General features: G+C 45.6%; 2 protein-coding genes and 1 long non-coding RNA gene across 3 annotated transcripts; 2 read left to right on the top strand and 1 right to left on the bottom strand.

The window, feature by feature from the left end:
• Window positions 1–12,522: 12,522 nt before the first annotated feature.
• Window positions 12,523–14,124, top strand: LOC115176696 (uncharacterized). The gene is made up of 2 exons (XR_003872267.1): window positions 12,523–12,641; window positions 14,086–14,124. It is a non-coding gene; the product is annotated as an uncharacterized LOC115176696 (long non-coding RNA).
• A 5,413-nt stretch (window positions 14,125–19,537) lies between these two features.
• apoa4b.2 (apolipoprotein A-IV b, tandem duplicate 2) lies at window positions 19,538–21,237 on the bottom strand. Its single transcript, XM_029736892.1, has 4 exons — window positions 21,082–21,237; window positions 20,922–20,977; window positions 20,529–20,679; window positions 19,538–20,411 (listed from the first exon to the last, which is right to left on the bottom strand). Exons 2-4 carry the CDS (start codon window positions 20,959–20,961, stop codon window positions 19,835–19,837), a joined length of 768 nt encoding a protein of 255 aa, XP_029592752.1. The 5' UTR covers window positions 20,962–20,977; window positions 21,082–21,237; the 3' UTR covers window positions 19,538–19,834.
• Window positions 21,238–23,267: 2,030 nt separating this feature from the next.
• Window positions 23,268–25,076, top strand: LOC115176695 (apolipoprotein A-IV-like). The gene is made up of 4 exons (XM_029736893.1): window positions 23,268–23,366; window positions 23,476–23,529; window positions 23,736–23,886; window positions 24,238–25,076. Exons 2-4 carry the CDS (start codon window positions 23,490–23,492, stop codon window positions 24,812–24,814), a joined length of 768 nt encoding a protein of 255 aa, XP_029592753.1. The 5' UTR covers window positions 23,268–23,366; window positions 23,476–23,489; the 3' UTR covers window positions 24,815–25,076.
• The last annotated feature ends 375 nt before the right edge of the window (window positions 25,077–25,451 follow it).

Below are 25,451 nucleotides of genomic sequence, written 5' to 3'. Positions count from 1 at the left end.
TTCGAAGTTCTCATCTCAGCGTTGTTGTTGGCTGTATGGTGATTGTGCAGTATATAGTTTATGATGTACGTCAACGAAAATAGTCTGTGCTTCTATGAAAACACCTGTAGGCTATTTGAAACAAAGAAACTCGTTTGAAGAACTCTTAGATGTGATTGTGGCTCATTCAGTTTGTTTATAAATTTCCTTCTTGGTCTTTGGCTTTTTCACGTGTATTTTATGTAATCCGAATTGGCAATACAATTAAATGTTAAATGTCTCAGAGAACAATTATTTGGCCAGTAATAATCTACTGCTGGCACCAGGAATGTGTAAATAGGCTATCCTTGTCAGGCAGCTCCAATGGTCTGCAATCAGTTTATTTCAACTGACTACACCCTCCACTCAGCATCAGTCTTCATTCATTTACATTGGGCTATTTGAATCCATGATGGTCACCAATCCAATTCATTTGAAAGGCACTGTCTCCATAATGACCAGACTGGGTAAGTAGTCTACATTAATGAAATTAGACCCATGGAACATCTTCATTTATTTGATTTAACTAGGCAAGTCAGTTAAGAACAAATTTGTATTTACAATGGCAGCCTACCTGGGGAACAGTGGGTTAACTGCCTTGTTGTTCAGGGGCAGAACAACAGATTTTTACCTTGTCAGCTCAGAGATTCGATCCAGAAACCATTCAGTTACTGGCCCAATGCTCTAACCACTAGGCTACCTGCCACTCGGCAGGTATCTTCTACCAGAATTACATGAATAATACCATTCACTATTTACAATCCAACTGGGATCAGTCATTTACAGCGCCTTCAGAAAGTATTCACACCCCTTTTCCACATTTTGTTGTGTTACAGCCTGAATATAAAATGTATTAAATGTTGATTTTTTTGTCATAATGTGAAAGTGGAATAATGTTTTTCAAAATGTGGACAAATTAATTAAAAATTAAAACTGAAATGTCTTGAGTCAGTAAGTATTCAACCCCTTTGTTATTGCAAGCCTAAATAAGTTCAGGAGTAAAAATGTGCTTAACAAGTCACATAAGTCGCATGGCTCACTTAGCGTGCAATAATAGTGTTTAACATGACTTTAGAATGACGTTAAACACATCTATGTACCCCAAACGTACAGTTATCTGTAAAGTACCTCATTTGAGCAGTGAATTTCAAACACACATTCAACCACAAAGACCAGGGATGTTTTCCAATGCCTCGCAAAGAAGGGCACCTATTGGTAGATGGGTAAAAATAAGAAAGCAGACTTTGAATATCCATTTGAGCATGGTGAAGTTATTGATTACACTTTGGATGGTGCATCGATACACCCAGTCACTACAAAGATACAGGCGTCCTTCCTAACTCAGTTGCCGGAGAGGAAGGAAACCGCTCAGGGATTTCACCATGAGGCCAATGGTGATGTTAAACAGTTACAGTTTAATGGCTGTGATAAGAGAAAAATGAGGATGAATCAACTACTTTGTAGTTACTCCACAATACTAACCTAATTGACAGAGGGAAAAGAAGGAAGCCTGTACAGAATAAAAATTTTCTAAAACATGCATCATGTTTGCAACAAGGCACTAAAGTAATACTGCAAAACATTTGGCAAAGCAATTCACTTTTTGTCCTGAATGCAAAGTGTTATGTTTGGGGAAAATCCAATACAACACATTACTGAGTACCACTCTCCATATTTTCAAGCATAGTCGTGGCTGCATTATGTTATGGGTAGGCTTGTAATCGTTAAGGACTGGGGAGTTTTTCAGGATAAAAAAATTACAGAATGGCGCTAAGCACAGGCAAAATCTTAAAGACCTGAAAATAATCAACCAATTTGACAGAGCTTCAAGAGTTTTGAAAATAATAATGGGCAAATGTTGCACAATCCAGGGGTGAAAAGCTCTTAGAGACTTACCCAGAAAGACTCACAGCTTTAATCTCTGCCAAAGGTGTTTCTACAAAGTATTGAATCAGGGGTAGGAATACTTATGTAAATTAGATATCTGTATTTAATTAAATACATTTGCAAAAATGTTAAAAGATGTTTTAACTTTGTCTTTATGGGGTATTGTGTGTAAATGGGTGAGAGAAAAATCTATATAATCCATTTTGCATTCATTTTGAACACAAAATGTGGAATAAGTTAAGGGGTATGAAAACTCTCTGAAGGCACTGTAACTGTTAACATCTGTTATTTCCTCAAAACAATAACTCCCCAGGGTAACAGGGATCAGTGCAAAACAAGGAGTGGAAAGATACTGCTGTGCTCAGGGACATGTCAGGGCTTGGGGATAGAGATGGGGTGCAGTAGGAAGGATTATGAGTGGGCGGTAGAGAGAGTGGCGTGAGGGGCAACAAAGAGTTTAGTTGGGATAGGCATGTCCAATGAGATACTGTAGAAAATGTGCATATTATAACCTCAATATACCTCTCAAGATAAGGATTTGACAGAGATAGCTTTATTGTTCAAAGCCTGTAAGGAACTGAGACAATGACAAAAATACAGTGCTGACTCCAGAGCCATATGAGTTCAACTCACACCCACATTTAGCTCTAATTCTCCTTTTTGTTAGGTCTCGTCACAGTTTATGTATTGTTGGACAGCGAGGTTAGAGCTTTGGGCCAGTAACCGAAAAGTCACTGATTCGAATACCAGAGCCGACAAGGTGAAATATCTCTCTGTGCCCTTGAGCAAGGCACTTAACCCGAATTGCTCCAGAGGCACTGTACAATGGTGACCCTGGCCATGACCACACTCCCTGCAGGTATCTCAGGGGGAGTTGGGATATGCAACAAAGAATTCCATTCCATTATATAAACAGACCATTGTTTATAACAGGACAAATATAAGCATCCCTCAAATTATATTCTTAGGGTTAGTGCAGTTAGTGAGTTTAATGACAAAGAACATGAACGATACAAAACAAGAGAAGCTTCTAACATGGAAACAAACAATATTGCTTGGATGGTGATAACAAAGGAGTGCTAGATAAATGGGAAGTAATCAGGTTAGTGATGGAGTCCAGGTTTGCCTCATGATGGGGCGCAGGTGTGTGTAATGAGGGTTGCCAGGTGTGCGTAATGAGGTTTTTCCAGGACCGGTGGTTAGTAGACCGGCAACGTCGAGCACCGGAGATGGGGAGTGGGATCAGCCAGGGGACTTGGAAACACCGGCCTGAGGTGGGAAACATGAGAAGATAATGAGATCTGGTAGTTAGTGGGGAGTTGTAACCTGTAAGTTACCTCGTTGACCCTCCAGAGGACCTTGAGCGGTCCCACAAACCGGGGACAGCTTTTTACAGGGCAGGCGGTGCGGGAGGTTTCTGGTGGAGAGCCAGAAGTGATCACCAGGATGGAACACAGGAGCCTCACTGTGGTGGTGATCTGCCTGCTCTTTCTGATGGCGCGCTGGAATCTCACATGGGCATCATTCTATACCTCTTCTGTGCGCCTGAACCACTCGTCCACCGCAGGAGCTTCGTTCTGGCTCGGAGTCCACGGAGCCAGGGCCGGCTGATATCCCAGAACACACTGGAAGGGAGTCAGCCCGGTAGAGGAGTGTTGCAATGAATTCTGAGTGTATTCAGCCCAAGGAAGGAGTCGGGCCCACTCCCAGTGACTCTTCAGGAACCTACCCAGCTCCTGGTTCATTCTCTCACAAGCCCGTTAGATTGAGGCCGGAAGTGAGGCTGACTGTGACACCCCATCTCCTCCATGAAAGCCTTCCATACACGTGATGTAAATTGGGGGCCACAAATCGGAGACAATATCCTCCAGAAGGCCATACTGCCAGAAGACCTGCTGGAACAGTGCCCCAGCTACCTGGAGAGCGGTAGGGAGACCAGAGAGCAATAAAACGGCAGGATTTGGAGAATCGGTCCACAGCAACCATAAAAGTGGTGAAACCATCAGACAGGGGAAGATCAGTGACAAAATCTAGCAACAGATGGGTCCAAGGCCACTGAGGCACAGAGAGGGGTGGAGTTTCTCCCGTAGCGTTCCGGGAGACTTGGTTTGGGCTCATATGGAGCAGGAGTTGACGTAGTGGGCGACGTCCTGCGCCAAGGTGGGCCACCAGTACTTAACAGAGATAGACTGAGTGGTGCTGGTGGGTGTCCATCGGCAAGGGATGTGTGCACCCAGGTCAAAAGCCGATCCCTTACCTCTGTGGGAATGTAGGTGCTCTCCGGAGGACAGGTAGCTGGTGCGGGTTCCCTCTCCAGAGCCTGGTGGATGTCCAGGTCTATGTTTCAGAGAACAGGGGCAACGATTCCAGAGGGCGGTATGATGGGACCACTTCAGCCGCCTTGCTGTCCATATGTACTCCAAGTTCCGATGGTCGGTGAGCATGAGAAACGGGTCCGTGGTGCCCTCCAGCCAGTGTCTCCACTGCCAACTTCACCGCCAGGACCTCCCGATCACCGACGTCATAGTTCCTCTCTGCAGGGGAAAGTGTTTTAGAGTAGTATGCTCATGGATAGAGTTTTTGTGGATTACCTTGATAGTGACAGGACAGCCCCCAAGCTCACTTCTGAGGCGTCCACCTCCACCACGAAGGGCAGCATATGGTTTGGGTCTTTCAGCAACGGGGCGGAGGTGAAATGCCCCTTCAACAGGTGGAAGGCCTCAGCCGCCGGATTCCACGGCAACTTATGGGGACTACCTTTGAGAGTGGAGAGGCGATGGAGCTGAAGTTCCTGATGAAGCGGCAATAAAAGTTGGCAAACCCCAAAAACTGTTTTAGTCCCTTTATGATGGTTGAGACTGGCCATGACCTGACCGCATCTAACTTTCTTTCCTCTAGAACCACTCCCCGCGGGCTGTTCCTATGTCCCAAAAAGGAGATGGCAACCCAATGGAACTGGCACTTCACCGCTTTTACGTACAGATGGTTTTCCAGGAGGTGTTTCAGGACTACCCAGACGTGGGCGATGTACTCCTCCAAGGTGGCAGAGTAGTTCAGGATGTTATCGATATACCCACAACCACCTGGTGTCCAAGCATGTCCCGAAACACCTCGTTCACGAATGCCTGGAACACCGACAGAGCATTGGCTAAACCATAAGGCATCACCAAGTACTGGTAGTGCCCAGACACTGTGCTGAAGGCCATCTTCCATTCATCCCCCTCCTGGATGCAGATCAAATCGTAGGCACTCCGCAGGTCCAGCTTGGTAAAAAAAAACTGGGCCCCATGGAGCTGTTCAATGGCGGCCGGCACCAACGGGAGAGGCTAGCGGTGTTGATGGAATTGAGACCTCTGTAGTCAATACATGGACGAAGACACCCCTCCTTCTTGGCCACAAAGAAGAAATCAGCTGACACAGGGGAGGTGGATGGGGGAATGAAACCCTGTTGGAGAGCCTCCTGGATGGAGGCGCAGAGTCTGTTAGAAGGTTGATGGCACTGTCCCAGGGGCAATGAGGAGGGAGACAGGTGGCGCGAGTCTTGGAGAAAATCTTCCGGAGATCCTGGTAAATCTTCGGGATGTTGTCCTGGAGGGCAACTACAAGACTCTCAACCGACGTGGAACCACAGGGGGAAAGCAGGTCTTCCGGCATCCGAGTGCCCAGGCCGTAATCTCCATCCTCGGCCAGGGAGACTGAGGACGACTGTGTACAGGTGCCTGGATGATGAGGAAGGGGAGGCTTTCTTGGTGCATGGGTCCCACGGTGATGGTGAGTGATGCTGTGATGTGTGTGACTGTGCCAGATCCCAGTGGTCAGTTTTCCAGCGCTTGAACTGGAAACTGAGAGGAGAGAGGGTATGATGTTATGTTCAGGGAGGAGGCAAGGGCCTGGTTAATAAAATTCCCAGTGGCACCGGAGTCCACATAGAGCTGTGGAAACAAAACATGAGGGACAGCCAGTGATATTGATACTAAAAATGTTTGGCGGAGAGTGAAGATGGAAAACTCACACCTACCCCAGGAGACGGACGATCACTGGACCGTCCCTCTGATCTACTGACTCTCGGGTTAGAACGTAGCAGACACTGTTGAAGCTTGTGTCCCTCCTGGCCACAATAGGGACAGAGCCCCAGCTCTCTCCGACGGCGTTGCAAAGACGCAGGGAGGCGTGTGGCCCCTACCTCTATGGGTTCAGACTCTGACTCAGATTGGTCAACGAAGGAGGGAGAAAGGCGATGGTTATCCAGACGGATGGCCATCGTAATGAGTGTGTCCAATGAGAGGGTGTTGTTTCAGCATGCCAGCTCTGTCTGGACTTCCTCACGCAATCCTCTTCTGAATAAGGTGCGGAGCGTCGGCTCATTCCATCCGCTGGAAGCTGCCACTGTACAAAAAGTGAGGGCGTACTCCGCAGCAGTCTGGTCCTCCTGCCGTATTTGGAGTAGGTCGCTCACCCCCCTCTCTGCCCTCCAGTGGTTGATTGAACTCCTCTGAACAGAGCCATGAACCTCCCATAGGAACCCAGCTCCTCCTCTCCTCTCTCCCACGCCCACCGGTCAACAGGGATATAACCGTGACAACTTTGGACCTCTCGGTGGTGGAGGCTCCCGTTTGATGAGAAAACTAGAGGGAGCACCGGAGGAGGAAGCCATGGCATTTGGATGGAGTCCCGTATTTGTCTGAAAGGGACAAACGGGCATCGCTGACCTATGCAGACTGTTGAATGGGCTGTGGTGCTGGGTCACTGGGTCGATTCATGGTAGAGGATCCTTCGCTCGTTGGGTGTGACACCCCTTGGGAAAGATCTAGACATTGAAGAACGCGGAGGACCTCATCCATCGCTGTCCCCAGTTGCGCCAGCTGATCGTGGTGATGGCGAAGAAGGTCTCCCTGTTCGCCGAGGCAATATTCTGTAACATAGATGCAGGTAGTCAGGAAGCAAGTGCAGTTAGTGAGTTTAATGATGACGAACATGGACCGATACAAGAGCAGCATCTAACATGGAAACATAACAGTAATCATTTCAAATTCCTTATATTAAGCAAACCAGAACGGAACCATTTTCTTGTTTTTATTTATTTAAGTATGGCCAGGGGCACACACCAACATCATTTACAAACAAAGCATGTGTTTTTAGTGAGTCTGCCATATCAGAGGCAGTAGGGATGACCAGGGATGTTCTCTTGATAAGTGCATGAATTGGACCATGTTCCTGTCCTGCTAAGCATTCAAAATGTAATGAGTACTTTTGGGGGTCAGGGAAAATGTATGGCGTAAAAAGTACATTATTTTCTTTAGGAATGTGTAAAGTAAAAGTAAAAGTTGTCAAAATATAAATAGTAAAGTAAAGTACAGATACCCCCAAAAACTACTTAAGTAGTTGTCACGCCCTGACCATAGAGAGCCTTTTATTCTCTATGTTGGTTAGGTCGGGGTGTGACTAGGGTGGGTAATCTAGGTTATTCTATTTCTATGTTGGCCAGGTAGGGTTCCCAATCATAGGCAGCTGTTTATCGTTGTCTCTGATTGGGGATCATATTTAGGCAGCCATTTCCCCACTGTGTTTTGTGGGATCTTGTTTGGTTTATGTGTAATTGCCTGTGAGCACTCCATAGCTTCACGTGTTCGTTTATTCTTTATTGTTTTTTGAGAGTTTCATTTAATAAACATGTGGAACCCAGATCGCGCTGCGCTTTGGTCCGAGTATGCTTCCAACAACGTTCATGACAGAAGATCCCACCACAACAGGACCAAGCAGCGTGCCCAGGAGGAGAGAGTATCCTGGACTTGGGAGGAGATTTTGGATGGGAAGGGATCCTGGACTCGGGAGGAAATCCTGGCAGGACAGGATCACCTTCCTTGGTGGCAGACGCAAGGAGAGAAGGGAGGACAGTGACGACGCAGGGGTTCGCGGCCACAAGGAAAGCCCAAACGACAGCCCCACATTTTTTTGGGGGGGGGCACACGGGGTGGTCGACAGAGCCAAGGAGCGAACCAGAGCCAATCTGGGAGAAGAGGGAGAAATTGGAGGAGAGTGAACAGAGAGAGTCAGAGACCGTCAGTGAGTTGATGGAGAAATTTGAGGAGAGAGAAATGAGAGAGTTGTTGTGTTGGTGTATGATGCACGACATTCGCCCTAAGGAGCGTGTTATCTGTTTGATGCCACCTGAGTCAGCTCTCCGTACTCGTCCTGAGGAGCGTGCTAGCAGTCTGGTAAAAACTGTGCCAGCGCCATGCCCCAGGTCTCCAGTTCTCCTCCACAGCCCTGTACGTCCTGTGCCAGCTCTCCGCACTTGCCTTGAGGTGCATATCATTTGTCCAGTACCATGTGTGCCGGCTCTACGCACCAAGTCTCCAGAATGCCTTCACAGCCCAGTACGTCCTGTGCCAGCTCCCCGCACTCGCCGTGGGAAGTGTGTCATCGTTCCGGTACAATTTGTGCTGGTCCTATGCACCAGGTCTCCAGTGTGCCTCCACAGCCCAGTACGTCCTGTGCCAGCTCGCCGCACTCGCCCTGAAGAGCGTGTCACCAGTCCGGTGCAACCTGTGCTGGTCCCATGCATCAGGCCTCCAGTGCACCTCCCCAGTCCGGCATGTCCTGTGCCTGCTCCTCGCACTCGCCCTGAAGTGCATGTCACCAGTCCGGTGCCACCTGTACCGGCTCCACGCACTAGGCCTCCAGTGCGCATCAACAGTCCAGAGCTTCCAGCAACGGTCCCCAGTCCAGAGATTCCGGCAACGGTCCCCAGTCCAGAGCTTCCGGCGACGGACCCCAGTTCAGAGCTTCCGGCGACGGTTCACAGTCCAGAGCTTCCGGTGACGGTTCACAGTCCAGAGCTTCCGGCGACGGTTCACAGTCTGGAACCTCCTACGATGGTCCACAGTCCGGAACCTCCTACGACAGTCCACAGTCCGGACCCTCCTACGACGGTCCACAGTCCGGAACCTCCTGTGACGGTCCACAGTCCGGAATCTCCTACGATGGTCCACAGGCTGGAGCCCTCCTTTGCGCCGGTTCCCAGTCCAGGCACGGCGTCCAGTCCAGCTCCAAGGCCAGAGCCTTCCTCTGCGCCGGTGCCCAGTGCAGGCACGGCGTCCAGGCACGGCGTCCAGGCACGGCGTCCAGGCACGGCGTCCAGGCACGGCGTCCAGGCACGGCGTCCAGGCACGGCGTCCAGTCCCGCTCCAGGGCAGGAGCCTTCCTCTGCGCCGATGTCCAGTCCAGGCACGGTGTCCAGTCCCGCTCCAGGGCCGGAGCCTTTCTATGCGCCGGTGCCCAGTCCAGGCATGGCGGCCAACAGCTCCATGGCCGGAGCCTTCCTCGGCGCCGGTGCCCAGTCCGGGTGCGGCGTTCAACCAAGCTCCATGGCCGGGGTCCTTCTCTGCGCCGAGGCCCAGTCCGGGCGCGGCATTCTACCCAGCTGGTCTGGGCGGGGGCAAAGTCCTGCACCATAGCTGCCACCGATGCTGGCGGATCTGTGAGCCATAGAGAGCATTTTATTCTCTATGTTGGTTAGGTCAGGGTGTGACTAGGGTGGGTAATCTAGGTTATTCTATTTCTATGTTGGCCTGGTAGGGTTCCCAATCAGAGGCAGCTGTTTATCGTTGTCTCTGATTGGGGATCATATTTAGGCAGCCATTTCCCCACTGTGTTTTGTGGGATCTTGTTTGGTTTATGTGTAATTGCCTGTGAGCACTCCATAGCTTCACGTGTTCGTTTATTCTATATTGTTTTTTGAGAGTTTCATTTAATAAACATGTGGAACCCAGATCACGCTGCGCTTTGGTTCGAGTATGCTTCCAATGACATTCGTGACAGTAGTACTTTTAAGTATTTTTACTTAAGTACTTTACACAACTGATGAATACAATGGAAGTACATCAAGGCCACATCCTGATCAACAACAATGTCCTTGCGGTATCAGATTTGACCTGAATATGTTCTGCTCAGGAATTTAGTCTGGCATAGTAAGATCTAAGCATAGTTAAGGCTTGGCTGGAGATGGTGTTGTATGGTGAAAGTTAACATCTTGGGTCTTGTAAGGGGTTCTGGAAAGCCCCAGTGGTACAACAACAGAGCTTTCATAATGAGGAATCTTATGTTGAGTCATTGTTATACTCAGGTAATGACAGTCTATATATGTGCAATGCTGGTCATATATTGGTCTTGTTATCAGCACCACTACTGATTCCAGCAGTACAGATGGCCTTTACCGAGAATGGTCCAGCAGGTACGCTACCTCTACTGTCAATACTAGACATTCCTCTCTGTGTTGTTATCACAAGAAGCCTTCTCCCAAGAAACACGAACTGGAATTGATTGGTTTGTTCAGAGCCTGATACTATGAGATAACCTCCAGGAGTCAACTTCTATCTCTTCACTGATTGGTCGGAATGGATATGTATACCTATAGCTAGCTAGCAAATATTGAGATGTACAGCCACTGCAGTGCATGTGTTCTCTTCTGACTACAAGCAATTTGAGGACTCATGTAAAATAAAATTACCATCTTAGTTTACACATTACTTGACTGGATAAAAAATATGTAACATAAAATCAAATCACCCATCAGATGTTTACAATGTCTCTCAATTTGATGCATAGAATTCCACATGCTTCCTATACTCTATGTCACAGTATGGGTGTGTCAGATGGAAAAAGTGGGCATTCAACAGCATGACAAGTTCAGTCCTGTTCAGCACACAGTCAGAGGATTACTGAAGTAATTGAATCCAAACAACCTCACAATCTGTTGTCACACAATCCTTTTGTGATATCTGACCGGCCTCTAACATCAGTTATTTTTCTCACACATTTAATGTGGGAACAGCATTGAATTAGGTTTTTACATTCCAACAGGTTCCTAGGGTTGTTGGATTACCAAGGAAAACCCAGCCGCGAGCTGCCCAGTGACTCGACCTTACCAGACCAGCTAAATTCCTTCTACGCCCGCTTCAAGGCAAGCAACGCTGAAACATGCATAAGAGCACCAGCTGTTCAGGATGACTGTGAGATCTCGCTCTCCATAGCCAATGTGAGTAAGACCTTTTAAACAGGTTAACATTGACAAGGCCGCAGGGTCAGACGGATTACGAGGACGTGTACTCAGAGTATGCGCTGAACAGCTGACAAGTATCTTCACTCACATTTTTAACATCTCTCTGACCCATTATGTAATACCTACATGTTTCAAGCAGACCACCATAGTCCCTGTGCCCAAGAATGCCAAGGTAACCTGTCTACCTGTCTATTGCCCAGTAGCACTCACTTCTGTAGCCATGAAATGCTTTGAAAGGCTGGTCATGACTCACATCAACACCATAATCCCAGATACCCTGGACCCACTTCAATTTTCATACCGCCCCAACAGATCCACAGATGACACAATCTCTATTGCAACTGGATCTGGATCCTGGACCTCCTGACGGGCCGCCCCCAGGTGGTGAGAGTAGGCAACAACACATCTGTCATGCTGACCCTCAACACGGGGGCCCTTTAGGGGTGCGTGCTTAGTACCCTCCTGTTCTCCCTGTTCACCCATGACTGCATTGCCACGCACGACTCCAACACCATCATTAAGTTTGCTGATGACACAACGGTGGTTGGCCTGATCACCGACGACAATAAAACAGCCAATAGGGAGGAGGTCAGTGACCTGGTAGTGTGGTGCCAGGACAACAACCTCTTCCTCAATGTCAGCAAGACAAAGGAGCTGATTGTGGACTACAGGAAACGGAGGGCCGAGCATGCCCCCATCCACATCGACGGAGCTGTAGTGGAGCGGGTCGAGAGATTCTAGTTCCTCGGTGTCCACATCACTAAGGAATTATCATGGCCCACACACACCAAGACAGTTGTAAAGAAAGCCTCTTCCCCCTCACGAGGCTGAAAAGATTTTGAATGGGCCGTCAGATACTCAAAACGTTCTACAGCTGCACCATTGAGAGCATCTTGACTAGCTGTATCACCACTTGATATGGCAACTGTTAGGCATCTAACCGCAAGGCGATAAAGAGGGTAGTGTGTACGCCCAAGTACATCATTGGGCCCGAGCTCCCTGCCATCCAGGACTTCTATACCAGGCGGTGTCACAGGAAGGCCATATAAATGGTCAAAGACTCCAGCTACCCAAGTCAAAGACTGTTCTCTCTGTTAAGTAGTTAACCAAATAGCTAGCCAGACTATCTGCATTGAACTCTTTTGACTCATCACATATGCTGTTGCTACAGTTTATTATCTGTCCTGTTGACTAACTTTATCCCTACCTACACTACCGGTCAAAAGTTTTAGAACACCTACTCATTCAAGGGTTTTTCTTTATTTTTTACTATTTTCTACAATGTATAATAATAGTGAAGACATCAAAACTATGAAATAACACATATGGAATCATGTAGTAACCAAAAAAGTGTTAAACAAATCAAAGTATATTTTATATTTAAGATTCTTCAAATAGCCACCGTTTGCCTTGATGACAGCTGTCACGCCCTGACCATAGAGAGCCCTTGGTTCTCTATGGTGTTTAGGTCAGAGCGTGACTAGGGGGTGTTCTAGTCATTGTATTTCTATGTTGGTGAGTTGTATGGTTCCCAATTAGAGGCAGCTGGTAATCGTTGCCTCTAATTGGGGATCATATTTAGGTAGCATTTTTCCCACCTTTGTTTTGTGGGTTATTGTTTTGTTTAGTGCATTGTGTGCTATGAACGGCACGTTCATTTGGTCTTTGTTGTTTTGTTAACCTGTTTGGTATAGGGGGCAGTATTGAGAATTTTGGAAAAAATATGTTCCCATTTTTAACTGCCTCCTACACCAACTCAGAAGCTAGAATATGCATATTATTGTTCAGGTTTGGATAGAAAACACTCTGAATTTTCTAAAACTGTTTGAATGGTGTCTGTGAGTATAACAGAACTCCTATGGCAGGCAAAAACCTGACAAGGCTTCAAGCAGGAAGTACCCTGTCTGACAAGGAGTCGTGCGTCTTACCTCTTTTTATTGAAAAGTAAGGATCTTAGCTGTAACGTGACAATTCCCAGGGCTCCAATAGGCTCTCAGAGCCCGCGAAATAACTGAAGGTTTACGAGGGAACCTCAGGTTGAAATATATTATCGCCTTTTGTAAGTGGATGCTCGGAGGACCTTTCAATGATGCGCGTGCATGAGTCGCTTCTGAGGAGAAATTTTATTCGGCTGTTTAGGCTCAATGCATACTCCCGGTCGGAATATTAACACTTCTCTACGACATAAATGGCATAAAAATTGGTTTTAAACAGCGGTTGACATGCTTCGAAGTACGGTAATGGAATATTTAGACATTTTTGACACGCCAATGCGCCATGCGCGACACCGCGAAGAAGCATTCTAGAACTCACGAACAAAACGTCGCTGTTGGAACATAACGATGGATTATTTGGGACCAAACCAACATTTGTTATTGAAGTAGAAGTCCTGGCAGTGTATTCTGATGAAGAACAAGCAAGGTAAGAACATTTTTCTTATAGGAAATGTGATTTTGGTGGAGGCTGAACTGGGTGGGTATCTAAATAGCTAGCCCTGTAATGCCGGGCTATGTACTTAGATTATTGCAAAATGTGCTTCATCCGAAAAGCTATTTTAAAATCGGACATATCGAGTGCATAGAGGGGTAATGTATCTATAATTCTTAAAATAATTGTTATGCTTTTTGTGAACGTTTATCGTGAGTAATTTAGTAAAATCACCGGAAGTGTTCGGTGGGAATGCTAGTTCTGAACGTCACATGCTAATGTAAAAAGCTGGTTTTTGATATAAATATGAACTTGATTGAACAGACATGCATGTATTGTATAACACAATGTCCTAGGTGTGTCATCTGATGAAGATCATCAAAGGTTAGTGCTGCATTTAGATATGGTTTGGGTTTATGTGACATGATATGCTAGCTTGAAAAATGGCTGTGTGATTATTTCTGGCTGGGTACTCTGCTGACATAATCTAATGTTTTGCTTTTGTTGTAAAGCCTTTTTGAAATCGGACAGTGGGGTTAGATTAACGAGATTCTTGTCTTTAAATAGCTGTGAAATAGTCATATGTTTGAGAAATTGAAGTTATAGCATTTCTAACGATTCAAAAATCGCGCCACTGGATTGAAGTGGCTGTTACGTAGGTGGGACGAAATCGTCCCACATAGCCCAGAGAGGTTAAGTTTCACTTTGAAATAAAATATGTGGAACTATACGCACGCTGCGCTTTGGTCCCGCCCTTTTGAAGAACGTGACAACAGCTTTGCACACTCTTGGCATTCTCTGAACCAGCTTCATGAGGTAGTCACCTGGAATGCATTTCAATTAACAGGTGTGCCTACTTAAAAGTTAATTTGTGGAATTTCTTTCCTTCTTAATGCATTTGAGCCAATCAGTTGTGTTGTGGCAAGGTAGGGGTGTTATACATAAGATAGCCAGGCCCCTCTACCAACTGAGCCAGGTCCCGTGTGGCTCAGTTGGTAGAGCATGGTGTTTGCAACGCCAGGGTTGTGTGTTCGATTCCCACGGGGGACCAGTACGAGAAAAAAAAATATATGAAATGTATGCATTCACTACTGTAAGTCGCTCTGGATAAGAGCGTCTGCTAAATGACTAAAATGTAAATAGCCATATTTGGTAAAAGACCAAGTACATATTATGGCAAGAACAGCTCAAATAAAACCAAGTCCATATTATAGCAAGAACCGTTCAAATAAGCAAAGAAAAACAACAGTCCATCCTTACTTTAAGAGATGAAGGTCAGTCAATGCGGAACATTTCAAGAACTTGGAAAGTTTCTTGAGAGAAGAACTTGGATAAGTTCATTAGAGTTACCAGCTTCAGAAATTGCAGCCCAAATAAATGCTTCACAGAGTTCAAGTAACAGACACATCTCAACATCAACTGTTCAGAGGAGACTGTGTGAATCAGGCCTTCATGGTTGAATTGCTGCAAAGAAACAACTACTAAAGGACATCAATAAGAAGAAGAGACTTGCTTGGGCCAAGAAACAAGAGCAATGGACATTAGACCGGTGGAAATTTGTCCTTGGGTCTGGAGTCCAAATTGGAGATTTTTGGCTCCAACCGCCGTGTGTGGGTGAACGGATGATCTCCGCAAGTGTATTTCCCACCATAAAGCACGAAGGAGGTGTTGTGGTGTGGGGGTGCTTTGCTGGTGACACTGTCTGTGATTTATTTAGAATTCAAGGCACACTTAACCAGCATGGCTACCACAGCATTCTGCAGCGATACGCCACCCCATCTGGTTTGAGCTTAGTGGGGCTATCATTTGTTTTTCAATAGGACAATGACCCAACACACTTCCAGGCTGTGTAAGGGCTAATTTTCCGGGAAGGAGAATGTTGGAGAGCTGCATCAGATGACCTAGCCTCCACAATCCCCTGACCTCAACCAAATTGAGATGGTTTGTGATGAGTTGGACCGCAGAGTGAAGGAAAAGCAGCTAACAAGTGCTCAGCATATGTGGGAACTCCTTCCAGACTGTTGGAAAATAATTCCAGGTGAAGCTGGTTGAGAGAATGCCAATAGTTTGCAACACTGTCATCAAGGCAAAGGGTGGCTATTTGAAGAATCTCAAATCTCAAATATATTTTGATTTTTTTAACACTTTTTTGGTTACTACATGATTCCATATGTGTTATTTCATAGTTTTGATGTCTTCACTACTATTCTACAATGTAGAAATTAGTAAAAATAAAGAATAAGCCTTGAATGAGTAGGTGTTCTAAAACGTTTAACTGGTATTGTATATGTACATATCTACCTTAATTACCTGCTACCCTTGCACATCGTTACTCATTGTGTATTTATTCCTCGTGTTTATTATTTTTCTAGAATGTTTTCTATTTTTTTCTCTCTGCATTGTTGCGAAAGGCCCATACGCATTTCACTGTTAGACTACACCTGTTGTTTATGAAGCATGTGACAAATACAATTTGATTTGATTGTGATTTGGTTCACTCTTTGTAATTAAATGTCTCAGTCTGAGCTGAACTCCATACCCTACCCACTGCTGCTCTCCCTGCTGGGACAGACATGTCCTACTAAAGTTGGGACCACGAGGGACAAGGAAAGCAGCACAGCTGTTATGAAGAGTAGTGCAGTTGAGCTTTTGTAATGGCTTTCAAGGCATGAACATTGGGGCATTGAAATAAGGAGAGAGAATGCGAGGGAAGTGAGAGAGAGAATAAGAAGAATGATGGTATGGTATAACTAGCTGTAGAAAGACAGACCAACAGACTTCTACAGAGTTCTGTAACAGAAGACACTTCCTCTTGTCCTAAAAAAGATCTATTTATTTGTTCCCTCTCATTGTAAGGATGGGTGATGTGGTAATATGCGTCTACCAGGGCAGTGTGTGAGAGGTTGTCGGTTAGCAGTGAACTCTCATAACCCCAGCCAGCTCATCTTGGAGTCAGGAGTGGTGTGACGGGAGCTGGAGGACTGTGGTCTGTGGTTAGTTGGTCACCTCTGGTCAGAGTGAGACCTCTCACCTCTAACTTCACATGAGTCTGTGATGTCACCACAACTGGCTGCGCCTGGGCCAAAGGACGCTCAGCTGGGTCCTGTTTTGAAGGTTTGATTCCATTCTCCGTGTGTGTGGTCAGTCATCTGCTTCTAACTCACTGATTTTGCTTACGTAGCTGACTGGTGGCAACTTGCACCGAACAATTGGTTGACCTCACCTCCAATGTTCTTTTTACATAGAAATACAGTCAGTGTCTGTTTACTAGCAAACAACAAGGACCATAAATCAAACACAGTTCACTATGTAAAAATGCTGCTCCAAGGAACATAAGGAACACTGTAAGGCCCATTTCCATACTTGTCTCTTGTTGTTCTTATCTATTAGCCTTTTGCCAGTTCATTATAGGCTTAGATGCGGGCCCTTTATTTAGTCTATCATTACAGAACCCCTGTGGCATAAGGCAGATCTCAGAGATTTGTTTTACAGTCTTACTACCAGGCAAAGATCTAAATCAACATCCACTTTTGGTTTATGTTGAGTTGTCATGTTCCCTGTTCTCACAGAGTTGTTTTATGGACATACGTTCTGCTACCCAATGCAGGTAACAGTAAACAAATAATATGCTTGTCTAACAGTGTTTGGAGGGTTAACAGTTCGGCCAGTAGAAAGCGTTTTACAGGTAATTTATATTAGGTTGATAATGTAATGATGTTGAACAAAGGAAGTACATGGCTAACCCAGCAGGGTTAACGGTTACTGGTGCCAGTGGCAGTTTGGGGCAGAGCCAAGGAATGTTGTTTTCCTCTGGGTGAGGCGGCATGGGAGAGCCCTGGCAGAGCCGGAGGGTGAGAGGGGGAGGATGGGTGATACAGGTACATCATCAGACATGCAGAGACAGCTCTGAACATGCTCCATACCCACCTCTGGAGGGGTTTTGGGATTGTGGGGTGTGATAGGTTTTCAGATAGTGTTACAGGACTGTGCTGTTTTTACAAGTAATTCAGAGAGCGAGGGGGGGGGTAGAGAGAGCTGTACATGACTGTTTGTCAGGTGATTGTGTATATGGTTATTTTCTGATTTCTGTGATGAGGTCAGTAAATCACCATCATTGCACAGGGCTTTATAATTCCCTGAATTGACAATGAACTGCCACTAGATGGCATTCATTCTAAAACTATGTTGAAGGAGCAAGCAAGCTATTGCCAGTGGTGTGTATTCATGGATGCCAAGGGAAGCCAGCCTTCCCCCCAAAATGTACCAATAAAAAATAATAAAACATATACAATAATTTATATATTTTGAGTTAAACTGAGTGAACTCAACTGTGAATGGTCCTGGTGCACCAAAGAAAAGTGTTTAGGGAATCCATTTTGGATTTGGATTCACACCACATCAAAAGAAAAAAACTTGGATTGTTGCATCTCGTTGTGTTGTTGTCCTCTGGTGGCCTAATCCTAAATTAGCCATGGATGGAGATAGGGATTTGGATCCAAATGTTAATTCATACTTTGTGCCCCTGGCCTGAGAGGATGGAAGTTCAATTTGTAGCTACAGTAGATGTTTTTATATTTTTACATTTTATTTAACATTCATTTAACTAGTCAGTTAAAGAACAAATTGTTATTTACAATTACGGCCTATCCCGGCCTACCCCGACGCTGGGCCAATTGTGCACCGCCCTATGGGACTCCCAATCACGGCCGGATGTGATACAGCCTGGAATCAAACCAGGGACTGTAGTGACACCTCTTGCACTGAGATGCAGTGCCTTAGACCGCTGTGCCACTCAGGAGATGACAGCTGCACCACTCGGGAGATGTAGTAGGCTAATGTTAACTAACTGGCTAATCGTTGACCATGAAAGGAAGTTAGGCTAGCAAGCAAGCATTTTAGCCCAGTAGCCTAGGACAACAAAAACTAAAAGCATGTACTGTATGACAGTCATAGACGGTTTCGTCAACATGAAAGAGAGGAGGATGACATTGGCGTTTCTCTTCAAGTAGGGTGAGTCATAATGTTTTATCTACTTTTTCTACACACACACACACACACACACACACACACACACACACACACACACACACACACACACACACACACACACACACACACACACACACACACACACACACACACACACACACACACACACACACACACACACACACACACACAAATATCAGTACCATGGTCAACCACATGATATTTAGCTTACGTTGATTGGACTAAATTGTTTCGGAAATCTTTTAGTTGTAACTGTATTAGACTAAAAATCGGTGATTTGATGATGTTGAAATGTTGAAGTTGAAATGGTGCTGGAATAGTGGAGGCAGCTCCTGTTTTCTCTGGGACTTGCCGTAACACCGATGTTCTAAATCAATAGTTGTTCAGTAGTTCGACAATGTCAGAAATATTAACTTGATTGACCATGCTGTAGGTCATGTAACTTTGTTACATGTAATATGCTTTGTGGACTTCACCGGACAGATGTTGCTCTCCGGTTTTGTAATGAAATAAATGTGTGGTTGAATTTATTCTGCCACTGTGTCTTCCTATTGTCTCGGCTATAGGCCTTTATATCACGGTGTCAAGGCATATGAACTAACAGGTTATAGAACAAACAACACAATTATCACAACACAGAGGTTGTAATTATGGCTTCCACTTTGAAGACAAACACTGCAGGCTATAATCCTAATAGCTTTTACTCTCCCTTTGAGTAAGATATTTAGCTTCTTTAATGAGAAGAAATGTACTTACTATGACTGAGATATGTGGTCGTCCCACCTAGCTATCTTAAGATCAATGCACTAATTGTAAATCGCTGTGGATAAGAGCGTCTGCTAAATGACTAAAATGTAAATGGAATATTTAAACATCTTCAAGATTTGTTTATGCTGTGACACACACTTATTTCTGATATTTCTGACGCATATGCTTATGTTGAAGAGAGATGACTGGTTGCATGTAGAACTACAATATGCTACTGATCCAGTCTTATTGGACAATGTTTATCTACTATTTGTATGTCCTAATATGACCTTCCACCTCATACCCTTATCACCACTTTATCATTTGGGGAAGTAGCTTAAACTATTTAAATTAGCATCCTAGACACGACACATCAGACACAATACATTTAAGTTATGTTTAGTTTTGCTTTTTATTTCCATAAATTAAGAATACAACACCAACATGGCACAGTCACTGACCAACCTTCAGATAACAAACAAACAAAATACAAAGATGTCATTGACTCATCAGAGCCAATTCAGTTCATACAAAATACAGAATGGACCTCATCTGCATTACCAAGTTCATCTTTGTAAACTCTCCCTCATTCTGTTGACAACGGTGGAATGTTCTAAGGCTTTGAAGGGAGAATACAGTCATCAAGAGGGCAAGAGTAGTCCGTTGGAGGAAAGTGTTTGTGATTTAGTTGGTGTTGGTGAAGGCCTGGTAGAGGGCAGTGAGCTGGGCCTTCAGGTCCTGGGCATAGGGGTCCAGCTTGTCCTTCAGGTCCTCAGCATAGGGGGCCAGGCTCTTCTGCACCATCTGAGCTCTGGTGGTCAGCTCGCTCTGGAGATTCTCGGCCAGGGGGGCCACTCTCTTCTGGAAGTCCTGCAGGCGCAGGTCCACCTTCTGCTTCAGCTCGTCAGTGTAGGGGCCCATCTGGGACTGCAGCTCCTTCACACTCTGCTCCAGACTCCCCTTCAGCTCCTCACTCTTCTGGAGCAGGGTGGCCCTCAGGGCCTCGGAGTCCAGGGACTCTGCATAAGGGGCCAGATCCTGTTTCAGCTGCTCCACTCTCTGCTGGACTTGTGTCTTCATCTCCTCTGCGTAGGGCTCCAGTTTCCCTTTGACACTGCCCAGGTCCTGCTCCAGACGCTCTCTCAGCACCTCAGCCTCCTGGGTAATCTTGGTCATCAGGTCCTTGGCTGCAGGAGGAAGCTGCTCCTGTAGGGAGATGGCGTATTGGCTGGCCACATCAGCACTCTCTGTGATGCGGTCACTGCAGGAGAGGAGAGGAGAGGGGGGTCAGTTCAGGTGCCCATCCTAGTAATCTGAGCGATTCGACTATAGACATTCCACACGTTATGACAACTACATCACAGATCACATTACTTACTTGACATCCTGTCCTAGCTGAGACTTCTTGATCATCTGGACGGTGTCGTCGGCCGTTTGCGTTGCCTTGGCAACGTAGTCCCAGAAGGCATCTGTCAGCTGCTCCAGCTGTGGCTTAGGCTCATCAGCATAGAACAGGTTAGCATGGCAGCCTGTTGGGGCATAGCAGAAGAGTTAGTTGTTGTGAAACTGTATTTTTCAAGGTCATTACTGGTTAGGCATGGCAACCTGTTGGCGGCATTAAGGTAACTAGAAAAGTATAGCCCCTCTGCCATGGTTATTATTGACTATTGACTTCAAATGAATTTGGTAGATTGATGGAAGGTATTATGTTGCTGTACTTCAGCTCTATAAATGTCACTTATAATCTGAAATATTCTTGTATCCCACTCACCAGTGAATACAGCCAGAGCGAGCACCACAAGGACCTTCATGACTCTCAATCAGATACTGTGAAATAAAGCAACAATCACTTAAAACATTGTAATCCACCAGAAAAAAAACATAATGGAATACTATCAAATAACACCATGGATTTGTAGAATCCAGCTTACCGTCTTTGTGTATGAGTGTGTTGGTGTATCTCTGAGTCCAGTCTGCAGTGACTGTAGTTTCAGCCGTGTCCTGGCCTGTATATATAGTAAGCAGAGCAGTAAGGAACACAAAGTCCAGGAGCCAGTGCCTCGCTGTCAGCAGTGCTCCAAATCATAAACCCTCAGACCGCAGTGCACCACTCAGCACCTGTCTACTTGACCCAGCCCAGTTATGTTCTTACAACTCACCCTGGACCTGTCCCAATGAACCCCTGGACCCAGAACGCACAGGAGAGCACTGCGTTATCATCACCTCTGGGTAAAGTGTCACAAACAGAGTTTGGAACATAAAGTAGTGATCAGAGATACACAGTGAAGACCAATCTCCTGGGACTGCATGCTGATAAACACATCTCCATTCAATCCCCTTGTCTATAGTTTTTCAATGATATGCAGTAGTGATACATGTGCAGCGGGACACTTGTTGGCCTTGCAGCTATACAGGTCTGTTACTGTTAATATCATCTGAGGGTAGATGTATTGTGTTGTATTGAGGCTTATGCACTTTTACATACACTAGCCTGTTCCTTTCTCTCAACCATAATGTATCTTTGTCTTTATATACGATGCTACAACTCTACAATGTTGATAGTGAGTATCTGGTTCACACCAGGTCAGTTTCATGGATTTTTCCTTGATGGCACAGAAAGTCTCAGATCGAATCAGCCATTCTCTGAGCCAATCACAGCCATTTCTCAGACATAAATAGCACTTTGTCCAGACAACACCTTCCTCCCAAACTTCATGATATATCAGTCTGATCAGATAGGGTATTGATTAATAGTCAGTTTAAGTTTGATGCCCAGACAGCTGGCATTGACTCCCAGAATATATTCTATGATATAGTTTTCAGTTTCACTGTGAGGTTTATGTGTTCAAGCACTTCCATGTGTCAGTTGTCTGACCAAAGTTCATTTGACCCCGGCTCATGCACACTGTGATAGGGTCTAGGGTTAGGGGTCGCATGGGCCCAGTCTATTCATTAGATGTGATTTCACAATAGCTAGTAGATAAGGTATGGTGTCTAGGAACTTATTTGGAATCAATTAAATGTTACAGTAGACTTTCATTTTTCAAAGTAAAGCTCCCCCTTTGTCATACTGTAGGTATTCTGTTTAAATGGATAGTGGGTTACTGTGCTATACTGGTAGTTTACCTTGTCATAACCTTGCCCCCAGGTTATTTCACAAAGAAGTGTCTGGGAACGACATTACCATGTCAAAAAGGTGGATCAGTCTAACCAGAGAATGGCCGGATTGAGAATCTTCACAGCACTCATTCTACATCACTTGAGTTATTCATGATGTCACACCCTGGTAATCTGGAGTTTTGAAGTCAGGAGTTGAGTTCTAAACCTCCTATCTGCCCACTGTGCCTTATTACAAACCATCACAGTGCCACTCTATAGAGAGTAGAATAAGGAGAGGGTGTTGCCTGGAATCTACTATTTCCTATGTAAATGCACTACAGTGCAACGTTCAACACCTCAAATAACCTCTGACCCCAGTGATGACTAAAATGTGTCAAGGTTGACACTGCGCTATAGGTTTGCTTTGGCAGTTGAGGTGACACAATCGTTGGGATGCTACCTTTGATGGCTAAACAAACGCCAGGATGTCTATAATGAAATCATGTCCTTGTCGAAAAGCACCAAATTGAAAAGTGAAATGTACTAATGCCAGCATCCGTAGAATCTAGTTAGTATTATACTGTATATGTGGTTGTGGTCTCATTGCTTGACCTGATTACAAAGTGTCTTTGGTGTGGACATGTTTAAGGTTATCTGCTGGCCATCAGCAGTGAAATGCCTTTACCCATTAGCATTACTGTAAGCAGGGGTTTTAGAAGTGGGGGGGACATATTTTTGAAAATGATTTCTATATTTTTTATCCAGTCGGATAAACACTCCAAACAGACTACCCAACCGCTCGGAGGTGTCCACATGGTCCTAAAGCACACAGGTGCCTCGTTTTGTATCACATTCCAATGATAAAACTGTTGGCGACAAAAATGCAATTTCAGAATGTGGGGGGGACATGTCAATATAGTAACCGCACAGTCATGTGATGACAGCCAGCAAGGAGTTGTAGCAGAAGCAGGAAGAGAGGTGACATGGCAGTGACTCCTGGACTTTGGGTTTACATCTACAGCTCTACAGCAGGTTTCGACTATATATACAGCATGGCACTGGTCTGATAGACACACAGACAGACTGAATACACAGAAATACACCAAGAAAAAAACAGGTGAGGCCAATGCTGAGATTCAAAACAAGGTGTTGAGAAACTAGGATTTTAGGGTTCTAAGATTCAAATGTAATTGAAGTGTAATTGATTAACGATGTTTCTGTTTCAGTGAGAGACGCAAATATGAAGGTGTTGGCGGTGCTTGCGATTGCTATACTCTCTGGTAAGTAACATCTAATGTTACCACAACCATAACTACTCTGTAAAAAAATAAATAATTGAAACCTTTTGAATGCAACAAGATTATTAGAATGATTATTATTTTAAACCTGGCCTACTTCAAGCTCCTTGAACAGTGTAAGGTCATAAAGTAGGTCAGGTTAAACTAGCAGTTTCACAGGAACTAACTCTACTTCCATGCCCCAACAGGTTGCCATGCTAACCTATTCTATGCTGATGAACCCAAGCCACAGCTGGAGCAGCTGACAGATGCCTTCTGGGACTACGTCGCCAAGGCAACAAAAACTGCCGACGACACCGTCCAGATGATCAGGAAGTCTCAGCTGGGACAGGATGTCAAGTAAGTCATTTGACCTGTGATCTAGTTGTCATAACATGTGTGTAATGTCTGTAGTGGAAGCCCTCAGAGTACTAGTCACCCGAGTGGCGCAGCGATCTAAGGCACTGCATCGCAGGGCTAGAGGCATCACTACAGACAATCCCGGGCTGTATCCCAACCGGCCGTGATTGGGAGTTGCATAGGGTGGTGCACAATTGGCCCACGTCATCTGGGTTAAGGGAGGGTTTGTCCGGGGTAGGCCGTCATTGTAAATACAAATTTGTTCTTGACTGACTTGCCTAGTTACAGTAAGTAAAATAAAATCAATAAATAAAACTAGAATCCTGACCAGACCCCTCTCCTCTCCTGCAGTGACCGCATCACAGAGAGCGCTGACGTGGCCAGCCAGTACGCAGTCTCCCTTCAGGAGCAGCTTCCTCCTGCAGCCAAGGACCTGATGACCAAGATTACCCAGGAAGCCGAAGTGCTGAAAGAGCGTCTGGAGCAGGACCTGGGCAGTGTCAAGGGGAAACTGGAGCCCTACGCGGAGGAGATGAAGACACAAGTCCAGCAGAGAGTGGAGCAGCTGAAACAGGATCTGGCCCCCTATGCAGAGTCCCTGGACTCCGAGGCCCTGAGGGCCACCCTGCTCCAGAAGAGTGAGGAGCTGAAGGGGAGTCTGGAGGAGAGTGTGAAGGAGCTGCAGTCCCAGCTGGGCCCCTACACTGACGAGCTGAAGCAGAAGGTGGACCTGCGCCTGCAGGACTTCCAGAAGAGAGTGGCCCCCCTGGCCGAGAATCTCCAGAGCGAGCTGACCACCAGAGCTCAGATGGTGCAGAAGAGCCTGGCCCCCTATGCTGAGGACCTGAAGGACAAGCTGGACCCCTATGCCCAGGACCTGAAGGCCCAGCTCACCGCCCTCTACCAGGCCTTCACCAACACCAACTAAATGGCTCAAACCAACACCACTCCTTGATCCTCTGAAATGTTTTCAGTGATTTTGTCATACCCTGAACTGCACTGTAAAACATGGAAACTAAACTGGGCATATGCCCAGAGCATCATATTTATTATTATTTAGTGCAGGGTGAGAAATGTAAACCAAACGTTCACACTCAAATATTTATATGTGTTTGTTTTTACCTTGTTGAATAATGTCAACTTTTTATAATTTCATTAATTTGTTAAGAAAAATAAAGCTATTGAAATTATGAACATATGCAAGATTGTTCCCTCATTCATTACAATCCAATTACACATGCAATATGTCACTTAAGGACACAGGAAAAGTCACAACTATGGCTGTCCCCGTCTCTTCCCTGTCTCTGTGTGTCTCTCTCTGTGTGTCTGTCTCTGTGTGCCTCTCTGTGTGTGTGTCTCTGTCTCTCTCTCTGTGTCTCTGTCTCTCTGTCTCTCTCTCTCTCTCTCTCTCTCTGTGTGTCTCTCTCTCTCTTTCTCTCTCTGTGTCTCTCTGTGTGTGTCTCTCTGTGTGTGTCTCTATGTGTCACTCTCTCTGTCTCTCTTTGTTTCGCTCTCTCTGTCTCGCTCTCGCTCTCTCTCTTTTAGCAACATAAATACTTGCTGTG

Source organism: Salmo trutta, chromosome 37 (assembly GCF_901001165.1).
Source record: "Salmo trutta chromosome 37, fSalTru1.1, whole genome shotgun sequence".
Lineage (NCBI taxonomy): Eukaryota > Metazoa > Chordata > Actinopteri > Salmoniformes > Salmonidae > Salmo > Salmo trutta.
This window is presented reverse-complemented; position numbering and strand designations above follow the sequence as displayed.

What these genes read in the sequence shown, in the direction of transcription:
- apoa4b.2 (XM_029736892.1), bottom strand. Translation starts at nt 20,961, where the DNA reads ATGAAGGTCCTTGTGGTGCTCGCTCTGGCTGTATTCACTG. An exon ending in CGCTCTGGCTGTATTCACTG is followed by an intron (nt 20,680 to 20,921) that starts GTGAGTGGGATA and finishes ATGCCCCAACAG; the next exon opens with GCTGCCATGCTAACCTGTTC. An exon ending in CAGCTAGGACAGGATGTCAA is followed by an intron (nt 20,412 to 20,528) that starts GTAAGTAATGTG and finishes CCTCTCCTGCAG; the next exon opens with TGACCGCATCACAGAGAGTG.
- LOC115176695 (XM_029736893.1), top strand. Translation starts at nt 23,490, where the DNA reads ATGAAGGTGTTGGCGGTGCTTGCGATTGCTATACTCTCTG. An exon ending in TGCGATTGCTATACTCTCTG is followed by an intron (nt 23,530 to 23,735) that starts GTAAGTAACATC and finishes ATGCCCCAACAG; the next exon opens with GTTGCCATGCTAACCTATTC. An exon ending in CAGCTGGGACAGGATGTCAA is followed by an intron (nt 23,887 to 24,237) that starts GTAAGTCATTTG and finishes CCTCTCCTGCAG; the next exon opens with TGACCGCATCACAGAGAGCG.